Here is a 14,542-nt window from a genome sequence, read left to right on the forward strand (position 1 = left end):
TTATGAACTTTTGTTGACATTATTTTAAAATTGTTTGTTGTTTACTAGACGTTACAAGAGGAGATGGTTCTTTGTTACTTTGTTCTTCTAATTTCTGTATAGTGTCTGTATTTAAACTACTAGTGAAAAATTCTTTCTTCTTTCTTGCAACATATCGTCTGATCTACAGTGAAGGGTTATCATATGATACATTATGTAGAGCCACTCACTGGCATGAAACAGTGATCATCCAACTTGTAGTCATGATAGAACACCATGTAAACTGTGGAGCCTGTAGTGAATCAAGTGACAGGGATTATAGTTTAGGTCCATCAAATAATGTATGTACCTTATTAAGTTAACAGGTAGCTATATGATAACAAAACTGTACTAAAGGTTTAATAAGTTAACAATTGATTAGTCAGTATTATGATGGGTACAAATGCTATCATACAGTATGGTTGTACTGTATATTAGGGATCATGCAGTTTTGGGATTTCTTGCCCAAAAATATCACCCTAAAACCAGCCTCAAATTTCCTTCATAACAGCTTAGCAGTATTGGTTAGGTATAGCCAAGCCCAAAAATGCCTTCAGAGTGTCCCCTAACCCTTCCAACAAGCTGCTACAGAATTTCTATTTAACATTTAATAGAATTTTATTCTGACTAACTAACTGATGCCTTCAGCCAAGCATAACTCAACAATGGATAAGGCTATGGGCTTGATTTTTTCACTGTTCGACGTCGCTTTGTCCTGAGACATGGCTTTTCGCCAACCGCAGTACGTACAATGCAGCATTGAAACCAGGTCCCCGGATGACCCACTGACCTGGATTTGACCCGGATTAATTAAAGCCCAGGCATGCGATAAGAGCTATGTTTCGGCTAGTCTCGAGCGAGCGAACGAGACTACGTTTTGAGCGTTCGATTCGTGTTGAGTAAATATTGCAACTTCAGCCTAGCTGTAGGTTGAAGACCAAAAAAAAAAACGTCATCACTTACTGACAATAGCTACCCCTCACCATAGATACCCTCAGTTTCGTGCTACATACTGCACTTACTAATAAATGGGCGTAGCTGAGCGTATGTTGGTAAGGCGATAAGTGGGCGTGGCTCACGAAAGAGCTACGCGATAGCGTTTATAAGTTTTCACGTCGTCAAACGAACAATTTAGTTTCTCACGTGATCCAATCCGGGTCAGTCCCGGATAATTTGTAAACCGGGTCGGACCCGGATGACCCGGAGAAAATGTGACCCAGTTGACCCGACCCGGTTTCAACGCTGGTACAATGCACGTATCTGGACTTACCTTTGTGTTCCAGTTCTTTCGCTGACAACACAAGGTGTTGATTTGTGATAGCGCGATGCGGCTTCCCTCTGGCTATGTCATGCCATAGACTAGTCTGGCGCCACCCGCCCCTTCGCAAAAAGTAAGGGTCTGGTGAAATACAAATACCTAATCATTTCAAAAGGAATTCAATTAGACAGCGTACGTATTGTTTGTTACGTCAGATGATTGCACTTCAATTCAAACAAAAGCATTGTGTTGCCAAGGCGATTTCTGTGTGAACGTCATTGGCATGCACTAATTGGCTAGCGCCGAATCTGGGCGCTAGAAATGATTTAGTATCTGTATTTCACCAGACCCTTACTTTATGCGAAGGGGCGGGCGGCGCCAGACTAGCCATAGACTAGATATGCAGTGGCGTAGCCAAACCCGGGCAAGCCAGGGCATTGCCCGGGCATCAGACTTCTTTGCCCCACCATCAGCTCCTAGAGTAATTATAAAGACGTGGGCTGGATAGCTTGAGATTTTGTTAAAGTTACTTAACTAGTCACTGTACAAAATAAGTATAGCACAACTTATACAACACTCACCGTGCCATTTTCGCCGATGGTTTCCTTCTTTTTGGCTAAACAGAGATGGGGTTATCCAAGGGATTTTCCCTACGAGTAACTTGATTGTGCACAAATAGAGGAGGCAATAAATAGAAGCAAGATCACGTGATTACAAAAAACCCGCGCAGCATTGTGGCAGGGAGTGAAGGACAAAGAATTGGTTTCACTATAGTGGGCTGGACGGTTTACATTTGGATTAAGTGATCACGGTAGCTATTGGTGCGGTCAAAACTCGGGAGGCAAAGCAGTCTAGAGGTATTTGTGAAATTAGCACCCATCTATCCGTGTGGATACTGCTCAGTTCAAACGGTATGGAGTACTTGTTCAGTCAGCAATTCTTTTCTTTCCACTTTTCTAGGCTAACAACTGTAGTGGCAGAGCATAGTCATCACGTGATAGAGCGCCTCGTGCTTTAATTCAAGAATCTTTGTAGTCTAGTATTAAGGCACATGTAGCTAGATGTATGTAATATGTTAGAAGGCCAATAGCTAGCTAGGCGTTCGCTTCTATTAGGTTGATATTAGTCATCTTGCATACAGTAGTGTAGGATGATACATAATGCATTTTAAAAATGTTATATTGATGTCCATATGAAGATGGGCATGTGTATGTGTGCTACATAGGAAATGGCTTGCCCACCCATTGCCCAGGCATGGCGAAAAGTCTGGCTACACCACTAGATATGTGGTAGCTATACTATCTATGGTCAAGCTTTTCGCCCGCATTTTCCGTAGCGACTAGATTCATTGTTTCTTGTACTAGTCTTTGTTTGTAATGCTGTGTAACAAGCGGAGCATGGCTACAAATGAAGCATAATGGCCACCTCACTTTTCAGTGCGTAATTGATTATTAGGGCGTGCACAAAAATTATTTTACCATTCTTTCTTTTAATGTGGAACACGTAGATTCAGTAGTCATAATTGTGTTATTTAAAAAGTAAACAAACAAGTAGAAGGAATAATTAGGGAAATTTTAAGCTGGATTAGTGATCAAAACACAAAAAAACCAGGGAAACAAGGAAACAGCTGAAAGTAGTGAAACAAGGGAGGTTGCCTATACCTGCAGATATTCTACTGGACATGTAATCCCTAATTCAGTCATGGAAGAGTAAGGATTAGATAACCACTAGTGTATCTGCAGGTATAGGCAACCTCCCTTGTTCCACTACTTTCAGCTGTTTCTGTGTTTCCCTGCTTTGTTTGGTTATTGATCACTAATCCAGCTTAAAATCCCCCAAAATTTTTTCCTTCTACTAGTAGGTATATATACACACTATGGGAGTGATCAATTAGGGGGTGTAACTCCAAGTAAACCAATAAACAGCAATGTGAATAGCTCTGCACAATCCTACAGACAGTAGCACTTGATTCCAAAAAGCTCCTAGCATGGTTCATGAAAGAAGCTGGTTTGCTGCAAGACTAGACTGCTATAGCGTGTACATACAAAAGATAATCAATTTGTGCCACACAATCTAGTCCGATCTTCTATAAAGCTGGACAGAAAAGTGACCCGACCTGGTTTCAAACCTGTTTCAGATCTTTATATTCAAAATTCAAACCATATGAACCATGAACTGAAAGAAATACTGTTATGTTTATTTCTATAACAGAATTGTCATTATGTGTTTGGTCACATACAAACCAAATCACCATACACTACACTACACACTTACCAATTGCAGTTGTATAGGCTAAGAACATGAAGAGTTTTTGATGGTTCCCAAAGATCATTGGTTTCATCATAGCTCTAGCTAACTTGCCCTCCACCTCCCTCCTGCCAGCTGGTTGTGTTGATGTGGAGTAACCTGTTACCATAACCACATGAACATGTTACCATGACTACACCAATGTGTTAACATGGCTATCTAATGTGATACATTGTATAACCTGTTAATCAGGACTCTTGAAAATAAGGAAACTACAAAATCTGGACACTTAGTAATGGTCCCGTATTATCCCTTAGTATGTAAACTGACCTGGAAAATTAGTGCACTTTGATAATCAGAACACTTTTGGTCACTCCCAATGTGTTCTTAATACAAAGGTTAGCCAAAAATTTAATGATGTTCACTTGTATAGTTATATCCTGTTACGAGGGTGATATCATAGTTCTTACATGAGTACAAGGTGGAGCTGAGGATGAGTGTAATAACAATGACATCATCTGAGTATAACTATTTTATATCCCAGTGTGTGGGAGTTATGTAAGGTCTTGTTTGAATTCCTATCAGTGTGCTCATGACTTAGTAGCTACTAGAGAAACACTATACATATACAAGCTATAAAGCAGCACTTTCCAAGTATACTTTGTCACTGTTCAAGTTTAGGGATTGTAGAGTGGTGTCACATGGCATGCAAGGAGTATTAGTCCGAGGAGCCAGAGGTTATCAGTTGGTTCTTCACCGTAGTGACTGCTGGGACTGATCATCATAGCAAAATTGACACAGACTGTTTCTTGGTATTTGTTTAAACCATTGTATTGGTATAGTGTCACTGTGTAAAGGATTAACACATTTTATTGGAAGATTTGCAAGTGTAAGTATTGTACTGGTGTGTTGTTTATGATAACATTTCAATATTTGTGACCCAGTCTGGGAAAACTGGTCTTATCACCCATGTCAGCAGATTTGATTTTTTGCCAAGAACACAAGCCACTATCAAATTTCACAATCAAAATGTTAGACTTGAGTGGTCTGCCTTTGCTGGCTGCTTTTCCCAAGCCCAGTGGTGATCCGTACGTACGGTGTGGGGCCTTACTGGAGCTCTGGTCAGCCTGCTGGGGATAGCTGTATGTGGCTGAACAGCTCCATGGTGTTGAATAAAGACCTGTGCTATACATTTCCTTTCATTTTAGCCAGCGTTGAGACCTGAATGGCCCATAACTTGGCCTAATTTATCCCTATGCCTTCCCTTTCAAGTTTTAAACAGCCTCTTGCCTTCCTTCCGGGCCCCCACCTCCCTCCCTTTTGGAGCTCATTTTATACAGACAACCACCGTTTAATAAAAACTATCTAAAATGGTGGGAAACTTAGCTGTTGGCTACTTACACAGTGGATGCTCTGGAAGGTAAGGAAATGGTGTAAAAAAATTGTACACATAGCTTCAACCATTGGAGAGCTACAACACACTAAATACTTAAAACCAGCATTATACTTTTAAATAGGCGATAAGAAAAGAAAATGTCATGAACCAGTCTGAGTAACAGGGTGATAAGTTGGTTATCACTGGGTGATATAACTTATTCCAGAGGTGCTTTGTCTAGCTGTATAGTAGTTATCACCTAGACACTAACAAGCACTTGGTATTGAGTTAATAATATTAACTGATAATGTTATTATCTCTTGCTAAAAATGACAAGATATTTCCTGATATTTGTGGTCAAATCCACACACATACATGTGTGCATGTATGCACACATGCTAACCAATTGGCTATGCTGCCTCAGGTAAGCACAGACACACAGACACACGCAACTACACTATACAGAGTGTGGAAGTTTGTACTATTGGTACATCATGCTCATCCACCTACTGTATAGGAAAATGTGATGTCACTTGTACTATACAGCAATCAAGACATGTTTGGCACTGTACATTACCAGTAAACCTAAACAAGTTGTTAAAGTAGCATCTCTGGTTTCAGTTGGCTAGGACTGGGCTTTTATTTGAGCATGTAATACATAGTCAATGTGTAGAGGTGATTTGTCTCTACTGCTGTACTGCTAACAGTTTAACCTCGAGTTTAACAGTCAAGTATGAATGATATGTTCGATTCAGGGTCATCTGCCAGATCGAAGTTTGGCACAAAGTTAACCAAGTAACAATAACGTGCACAAAGAATTACAGTAAACACAAACTAACCGTACTGTACGTTTAATTGGTTAACGAAGCGCCTCAACATTTTTCAACCGTCTTTCTGCTGCGCTTTATTTGGAGTACGTGGCTCACATGTGAATAGCGAACTAATGTAAACATCAACGATTCTGAGGTGTGGAAATGGGAAACGAGCAAACTAAAAATGAAGTGGCCACTGGTGTTGGTATCCAGTCGATGGACCAACAGTTACAGAGAAAGTTCTCCAAAGGCATCCAGTTTAACAGTAAGTCGTTGAACGGCTGAGAGACACGTTCACTTGTGCATCTTCTACTCTAGAGGATAAATTAGTTTCTAGATTGACGTATTATTAGTGTTGTGTGGAGACACGTGATTACTGTCGTGTGTTATGCACCTATCAATGTTATCCCCCACCTACCCCCTCCCGGGCGTAGTGGGGGAAATGGTGGGGATTTGACTTTTTGAAAAATCAAATTCTCCACCCATGGGGGAACGACTAGTGGTCAAATCACCATGTAGTATGGCTGTTAGGCACTTTAGGAAACAGGTCAATTCATTTAGCTTGCAAGTTAAAACAAACGCCTAAAATTTCGAGCGGTCAAATGCCCCACTAGTGGGGCAGAGTTTCAGATCAAATCAGGTCAAAATCCCCCACTAATCCCCTAGTAAGCCCGGGAGGGGGGTAGTGGGGCTTAACATTGATAGGTGCATTATTGTAGTGAAGATAGTTGTTAAAGGTGACAGAAACTCTGGCAAGACTTGTCTGTTCCATCGACTTCAAGGCAAGCCATTCTTAGAGTCCTACATCCCAACAGAGGAGATACAAGTCACCAGTATATTATGGAGTTATAAAGGTGATCATTTTGTGTAGTATTGGCATGCAGTGAAAATTGCTAACATTACAGAGTGGATATTATGTCAATTATGAAACATATACATCTACCGTATTACCTCGAATTACAGCCGGTCTTGTATAATCACCTGGTCCCATTTAGTTGCCGGGGGTATTCAGCTTCATAACAAAAATAAACACCGGGTCTCAAATAAATGTCTAGTGTAGTCATTATTTTTAACAATTCCAGGTAGTTTTATAAACAACGAAGTGATGAACATTTTATAGAGTTCCTTTTAAGCTTGAATCTGTGAAATATGGTGAGGGAAACATCAAGGAGAGTCCAGCAACACCAAGGTATGAAGTTGACTCGTGAATGCTGATCAGGTATATAAACGCCGGTCTCGTATAGTCACTGGTCTCTTATAGTAGCTGGGACTAAAAGTTGCTTGAAAGAAATAAACAACCGGGCCGTAATTCGAGACAATACGGTATTAGTCAACCCTTTGATGAAAATAAGTTTATATAACAACTGACAGGCCAACCCTAGCTCTCAACATAAACACAGTGAACAGCCTTTCCTCACTTAGTCAGCTTTGGTTACTTCTTCACCAGGTACAGGTTAGTGTTCTTGACTTGCATTTATAGGATAGAAACTACTTCAGGGTGAGCAGCTGACAGCAGTAACACATTGGGTAATATCCCTTACCCACACTCTGGGTTCCCTAGGTTTGAGCTTGCTGACATTGGTTGAAATATTCATGTACTTATGCCTAATACCTTGAATAAAAGAATCAGGCATTATTTGGCCCTGACTATAAGTACTGTATATGTCCACCCACGTTATAGATAGTGCAAAAATAATCATTCTACAAGGAAGCCTACCCATCTACGTAGGTATTTAAAAATCCATCTACAGTTTAGTTGAAGACAACACATGCTTTAAGAAACACAAGTCGAGAAAACAGGTGTGTGCTGAACAGAATTTTTCTTGATATTACTGGACTTCTCCGTTCACCCTGACTAATGTGCCTACAACTTGTATTGATCGTGAATTGCTTTAGGCATGAATGGAGTGGCTAAACTCGTGTGGCTTGGGTGACTTCTCCCACTAGAGCTATTAGCCTGCAATGTGCTTGGGAGAGCACAGAAAACTAATGATCGAAAGTGAGATTTGCAATACATGACGTCTTTCTGCTACGTAGGTCTTGAGTGGATTTTCTGAAAAAATAATTATCGAGTGTGCAGATGAGCTGCTGTGCATTTAATCTAGTTGACCTCAGAGATGAAACAGCTCCCAAAGATCAAAGAATTTTATGCATGTCTTTTTCTGATACTGCTAGACAATACTCACACTGTCTGATTCTTCTCTACATCAAAATAACTACACATTGTATGCCTAAAGCAATTTGTGATCAATACAAGTTGTAGTAGCAGTAAACGAATTTTGAGGTGGTGGGGTTAAGAATAATGTGGAGAAACAATTAACAAGTTTAGTTGGCCTAAGGCTAGCTATAATGGACTGCTGTACAATCATTAAACTATTATGTGTTCTGACCACATGTTTATTACATCCTTCTTGGAGATTCCACCAAGCTTGATATACACAAAGTCTTAGCTCACATTACTGCATTGTGTATTGTTACTTATATGGTTTCAGTGTGTTGTTTGGTTTCCATTAGATACCCTGGACACTGTTAAAGTGGAAGTGTGGGATGTGGTGGATAAAGGTATGTAGTGTGTATTCTAATGTCTTTAGGGCACTTGATGAATTTTGTCAACCTAGAAATCTTAAATTTACCTCATTTTAAGAGCACTTAATGGTGAAATTTTATTGTTATGTGCTACCTGCAAGATTGTTTGGGTCTACCTCATAACATTAGTACTGCTGGTTGTAGAGCCCTTTAGAAATTCTGTGACACATGCTTATAGTGTTAAACACACAGTTTTGAGCTTGTTCTTGTATGGAAATATCTTTACTGGTTGGAGAACTATGACAGAAACCTTATAGACTGAACAGCGGACACTTGTTATAGTACCCAACTAATTGTGGTGTGTAGTGATTGGTCAGTGATTGGTAGTTATCATTAATTATCAGACTATACACACACACACACACACACACACACACACACACACACACACACACACACACACACACACACACACACACACACACACACACACACACACACACTACACCACACTACATACACACACACACACACACACACACTACATACATACATACATAATACATACACACAAACTACATACATATATACACACACACATTACAGGTACCATATTCTGTTAGTTGTATTGTCTTTATGTCACAGGGAAAATCCAAAAGAAGAAGAAAAAAGGAAATTTAAAACTGTTCAATGACCCAGACGTTCAGGTGGAATATTGTGTGTTCTGTGTAGTGTAGTATATAACTGTGTGTAACTGTGTATGTCACTTACTACCCTACACATGTCACTCACTACCCTACACATGTCACTTTGTATGTCACCCACTACCCTACACATGTCACTTTGTGTGTCACTCACTACCCTACACATGTCACCTTGTATGTCACTCACTACCCTACACATGTCACCTTGTATATCACTCACTACCCTACACACGTCAATTTGTGTGTCACTCACTACCCTACACAGACTCCAGCTGATCAACCATTGGATGCTCAATTCCTTGATGTGTACAAGGGTACTCATGGAGTGATCTTTATGTTTGACATGACCAAACAATGGTATATCACTTTATATACTGTAATGTGTTGAGTATTAATTCAGTGTGTGTGTGTGTGTGTGTGTGTGTGTGTGTGTGTGTGTGTGTGTGTGTGTGTGTGTGTGTGTGTGTGTGTGTGTGTGTGTGTGTGTGTGTGTGTGTGTGTGTGTGTGTGTTTATAAAGATTTGTGTCATCATCCATTACAAAAAATTTTAATCCGTATCGTCTGTCCGTGCGCCCACCAAATATATTGCACATCATCAAGCGTATTGCAACTGTCTTGGATTGTGTGTGTACTGTGTCACTACACACACCAGTCACATGATTCATTGTAGTAGTACTAACTTGTGATGTTGTCTGTCTTGTAGGACGTACCAGTGTGTGACTCGCGAATTACCTCTAGTTCCATACCACATTCCGATAGTAGTGATGGTAAGACCGATCTCCATACTCCATGTTACAACAACACTGTTGTGTAGGGTAACTTCAGGGATATGGGAGAACACCGAGTAGTGACTACCCTTGAGGTTATGAACTTTGTGGAGTTTTTGGAGAGGTAAGTGTGTAACTATAGTTATAATACTAGTAGCTATGATGGGTTACCTATTAGGTTACAATATGTGTTAGTTAGAAGATTCTTGTCATTACTGGATGTTTAAAGCTATTGTCTAAGATGGGACTACTGACCAGTTTACAACCTGTGGTCTCACCTGTGGGTTACTGTATAAACATTAGCTAAACCAAAGTAAAGTAGCTGTTCTTAGGCTTCTTTCTAATACCAGACAGACATCATTGGTATTGTCATCTGAGGAGCTCTAAATTTTTTAAGAAACCTCTAATAGGTCTCCCTATAGGATAAAGTTAGCTGAAAATCTCTCAGCAGTGAATGTCTGTAGCTCTTACCTACTAATGACATACAATTTTGGATAGTCTGGTATAATAATTTTGTTCCCACAGACCAGAGGGGTCAGCTGATGTCAAATACGCAGAGTGCTCCATGAAGGACGTGTTTGGACTGAAGTACTTACACAGATTCTTCAGTATTCCATTCCTACACTTACAGGTCAGTGCATGTACACACACTATTGACATCCATACTACCTGTGGTGTGTGTTATCAAGTGAAGGGATAGATACTGTAATGACTGGTGTTTGTTTATCAGTAATTACAACTGGTAACACTGAGATATTATGGGTAGCCTATCATGATCAATTACTGTATAGATGGGATTTTAAACCAGGTGTGCGTCCATAGCTGGCCAAAGGCTGACGCTTACTGAAATTGTTTTCCAAAAAGGTGTGTGTATGTATGTATGTATGTATATTTGTTTGTCTTTCCACACCCACGTGGGAAAAACAGCCTTTATGTGAGAAATATAGGCCATATAGAACCTTTGTTAAACTTTCGGGCAGGTAAGCTTCAGTTACGTGCCAGTTGGTACAGGCCTTTTCCAAAGACATCAAATTACTCAAATAGCTGAAAAACAACACAACTGGCCTCCTAGGCTACCGGGTATAACGAATTCCTTCAAGTTGAAACATACCTGTACTTACCCAAATGAAAATTAAGAGCAGGTTTGAGACTTTGCCTGGAGAATTTGCGTAAGAAAACGCTGTAGACAAATTTATAAAACAGTTGAAAATGTAATTCTATGGTTTTTATGTTATTTTTTTTTAGGTACACTTCCTTAGCTGTGCGTAGCAACGTAATTATAGAATTAGAAATATTTCATCAATACGAAATACAAATTACTGTGATTGAATTGATAATTTTGTATGTTGCAACAAAACAAAATATTAGTTTAGTAAATTTAATTCCAATTAGGTTTGTTTGCTGCATGGCTCCTGGTTTTTAGAAGTAGCACATCAACTTGTTTTGAAAAGATGTAACTTTTGGAAATTTAATATAACTTTCATGACATTTTAGCATGAAAACAGTCAAATTATTAGGTATTCCAATATACTTGCAGGCAATGCAAATTATGGAAAGTTAATACAGTGGAACCTCAGTTATCTGAATCCCTTGTGACCAGGGGTGGTCCGTAAGTCTGAAAAGTCCATATCTCTGAAACTGTGTATAAACAACCTTAAAATAGCATAAAGAAGATTTGAAATATCAGTTGTATTGAACTACCCCAATAGAACATGTACAGTCACTACTCTAATAGAGCAGTCATTTCTGTAGTTTGGGTAAAGGGACAATGTGACGGAAGGAAGCCATTTAAAGTCTACAAGCAACAGGAACCACGTAACCATAACAAATGACATAATTATTATGCATTCTTATTGTGTGACACGAAATGGCATCATCATCCTCAGCTGTGGACTTCACTTAATTTTTGTGGCAGGATAATTCACAAGACAGGCTGGAAGGAACAGAGGAGGGTCTAGATGAATCCGACAAAGAGACTTTTGATGTAACTCGTGTAATACGCCAATACGATTCCAAGCGCCATTTTATTATTGATCCAGGGTTGTTAGTGCAAGTCTACTTGCCGGGAGATGTCCCTGCAAGACACGTGGTATTTTGTGTACAGATCGCTGCACATGCAAATCGTGAGCAGGTCCCTGCAAGAACCGTGAAGGGAGCGGTGAAACTGCAAGTGGCAGGAGCTGGGGTACATCGAATACCCAAATGGTTTGGGACAACCATCAGCGTGTGATAGTAAGTTCTGCTTTTTGCTAATAAGCTTTTACGAACTTGTTGGTACACTTTCCACTCGACAACAGGAGCTCCTGGATCGAGGCAGGGTAGGACTGGCACTTGCCATGTTGCATGTGGTCAGCAGGACCAATCATCACAAGATGAGCCTCACTAACCAGTCCACCAGGTCAGGAACAAAGGCCTCAAGTGTGGCAAATGTCGTCATGTGGATAACCCTGTGGAACGAGTTTGTTGCAAGCTGTTGATATGTGTAACCACAACAGAGACCTTTCATGATGTTGTGCTGAACCGCCATAGATGGTGATGACTACATGGGAGAAGATCCCACATTTTCTCCAGCAAGTTATTGTAAAGCTACCTATCAAGAGTACGTGTTTTATTCTCATGGTTATTTGGTTGTACCATCCTGTGTGATTTGGAGGGTGTGAGATCAATATCCTGCACCAGGCAGTGTCTACTTGGGCTTCAGACCCTAGTCATGTACACATGTAGAACTATTGTTGTAGTTATAAAAGTTCTAGAAATAATACTGTAATAAACATGACCTTTGTCATTGGCTGTAACATTGTATTGATTGAATGCATGTGAGATGAGTTTCATGTGTAGTGCTCTTCTGCTTCATATTGAAATTAGATGTCTTGGACCACTCCAATCATTAGATCAGGGATGTATTAGTATTCCTTGGCTTTATAAACTTTCACAACATTAGTCTGTTTACGGTATCTTCTGTGGTACTGATAGGCCTCAGTCTCTGAATGCTGCCTTATTGCTCTGTTATAACCAACAGATACAAACTATGTAACACTGGCTGCTGTGATGGATGACTTGAGGCTGAGATAAGGCATACAATTTAATATTCACTGAATTTATCAGACATTGCACACAGATGAGCAAGTTATTACACCTGAATTGTGTGAAGTATTTCAATGACTTCATCCATGTCTTATCCATCAGTAGTTTTTGGTTTTTGGAGAAGTACATAGTGAGCATTACCACGGACAAAGTAGTCCACTTGTACACCATTGACAGTAGGTGGCTCAGGTAATGTGTCATGCTCACATTCTCCTCCATACCAGTGATGGAAGTTACACACATGGTGAAGGACACCTCTCCATCTCTCCTGGTTAAAGATAATATAGTGGGTGGTTGTCATTTCACCATATAACTAGTAGTTACGACAGTATGTACACACAGATACACTCGATTGTTGTCCACATTTTCTATAGCAGAACCATGCAGTAATGATTTATGATGTTCTGACTCCACAGTGAGATTTTGTGCATCCCTCTAAGTTTTCCAGCCTGTGTAATGAATCAAAGTTAAAGGCTAACCCTCATATTACATTAGTTAGAACCTTTTTCAACAATTGGGCTTTGTGCCAAATGTCAATTGAATGATGCATTGTAGGGTGGTTGTCAGCTACATCAGTGACAGTGTAAGTACTTATGAAAGCTCTCCAACTTCTGTAGCTTACAAAGCATCTTTGTTACAGAAGTAGATGCATCTGTTGTGATTTCTACTATTGAGACCTTATCCTAGTGCTCTCTTCTCGTTCCATGTTGGGCAACTTGTTCTGGACCTCTCTCTGTTATCTACTGTCTCACTGTGGACGATGGTATTAGATGACACATCCATCAGTGAGTAGGTGCAAAATTTGACATATTTTCCAGGAGAGTCACATCGCCCATCACCCATTACCACCACATTCATGCCAGAATACTTCTCAATCACTTGCTCCCTTCCAAACAAACGGAATCTCCATTATATACTGTTGATAATATCAGTGAGCAAAACTAACCATCTTATCGTCATGAAATTTCTGAATGACAGGGAATAAAACCAGACGTTTGTATGTGAAGAATGTACTTGGTGAATTGTACTTTAACTCCAAGAAGTGACAAAACTGAAGAATTTTATAACAGTTATTTCCACTGAAAAGAAGTGCTGAGGAGAATGCCATGTTGCTCTTGTAATGCCAGGCTCTTGCTATTCATCTTCATCATGGGATACCTTGCTCTCACGTTGATTACTTTCATCATCATCATCACTATGTACATACAATAATTAATTGATACCTTGACACATCATCGTCATCGCATAATAGTGTCCTTTCAGCCTCAGTATACAACTATGAAGTTAATTGCTCACTAAAGTGATGTACATTATATGCTTACAGTAAATCTTTAAAGTATGAAAATTTACCCATTAGTGTAATTATCATCATCACTGACTATATATCATCATATTTTGAGACCTATGGATGTATGTGAACACAGTGTAACAGTTACAGCATACACACTATAGAGGCACCAATCTGATATAGCTAGCCTCATATTGTAGCAACCTCTTAAACACAAGTCCACCTCATTTTCCCAATAGTATACTTCATGGCCTGCGTACATGACTTACCCAAAGATATGCTGTCCACAGCTACTTCCTCTTTGAGGTGTATTAGGTCTAACCAGAGTTGAAAAACAAACAGAAATCAACTGGTCCACAATTACTGAGGAACTATGTAGTCTATAAAATAAAGGACAGTAGATGAAGAGTTAATTAAGTATTGAACATTTCAGACATACAATTCTTGATCTTGTCCATCAGA

General features: G+C 39.7%; 2 protein-coding genes across 15 annotated transcripts in view; one reads left to right on the forward strand and one right to left on the reverse strand.

Moving 5' to 3' along the window:
• On the reverse strand, positions 1–5,976 carry LOC136265394 (uncharacterized). Its single transcript, XM_066060228.1, has 4 exons — positions 5,738–5,976; positions 3,551–3,682; positions 210–271; positions 1–163 (listed from the first exon to the last, which is right to left on the reverse strand). Exons 1-4 carry the CDS (start codon positions 5,775–5,777, stop codon positions 20–22), a joined length of 378 nt encoding a protein of 125 aa, XP_065916300.1. The 5' UTR covers positions 5,778–5,976; the 3' UTR covers positions 1–19.
• Positions 5,791–14,542, forward strand: part of LOC136265392 (rab-like protein 6) — a 25,646-nt gene continuing 16,894 nt past the window's right edge. For 13 of the 14 annotated variants that reach the window (XM_066060216.1, XM_066060219.1, XM_066060213.1 and 10 more), the window contains exons 1-8: positions 5,791–5,975; positions 6,430–6,564; positions 8,225–8,272; positions 8,882–8,943; positions 9,206–9,297; positions 9,645–9,708; positions 9,756–9,832; positions 10,234–10,339. In XM_066060216.1, coding sequence (XP_065916288.1) covers positions 5,873–5,975; positions 6,430–6,564; positions 8,225–8,272; positions 8,882–8,943; positions 9,206–9,297; positions 9,645–9,708; positions 9,756–9,832; positions 10,234–10,339 — 687 coding nt within the window. In that variant the 5' untranslated portion in view covers positions 5,791–5,872. The remainder of the gene's footprint in view (positions 5,976–6,429; positions 6,565–8,224; positions 8,273–8,881; positions 8,944–9,205; positions 9,298–9,644; positions 9,709–9,755; positions 9,833–10,233; positions 10,340–14,542) is intronic. The other variant, XM_066060225.1, reaches the window with a different exon arrangement.

This window comes from Dysidea avara, chromosome 9 (genome assembly GCF_963678975.1).
Source record: "Dysidea avara chromosome 9, odDysAvar1.4, whole genome shotgun sequence".
In the NCBI taxonomy this organism is placed as follows: domain Eukaryota; kingdom Metazoa; phylum Porifera; class Demospongiae; order Dictyoceratida; family Dysideidae; genus Dysidea; species Dysidea avara.

Bases quoted from the DNA above. Each gene is read 5' to 3' on its own strand.
- LOC136265394 (XM_066060228.1), bottom strand. From the start codon at position 5,777: ATGTTGAGGCGCTTCGTTAACCAATTAAACGTACAGTACG. The intron at 3,683-5,737 runs GTTAGTTTGTGT...TTATGGTAACAG, and splicing joins CCAATTAAACGTACAGTACG to GTTACTCCACATCAACACAA. The intron at 164-209 runs GTGAGTGGCTCT...CCTTCACTGTAG, and splicing joins ATGATCACTGTTTCATGCCA to ATCAGACGATATGTTGCAAG.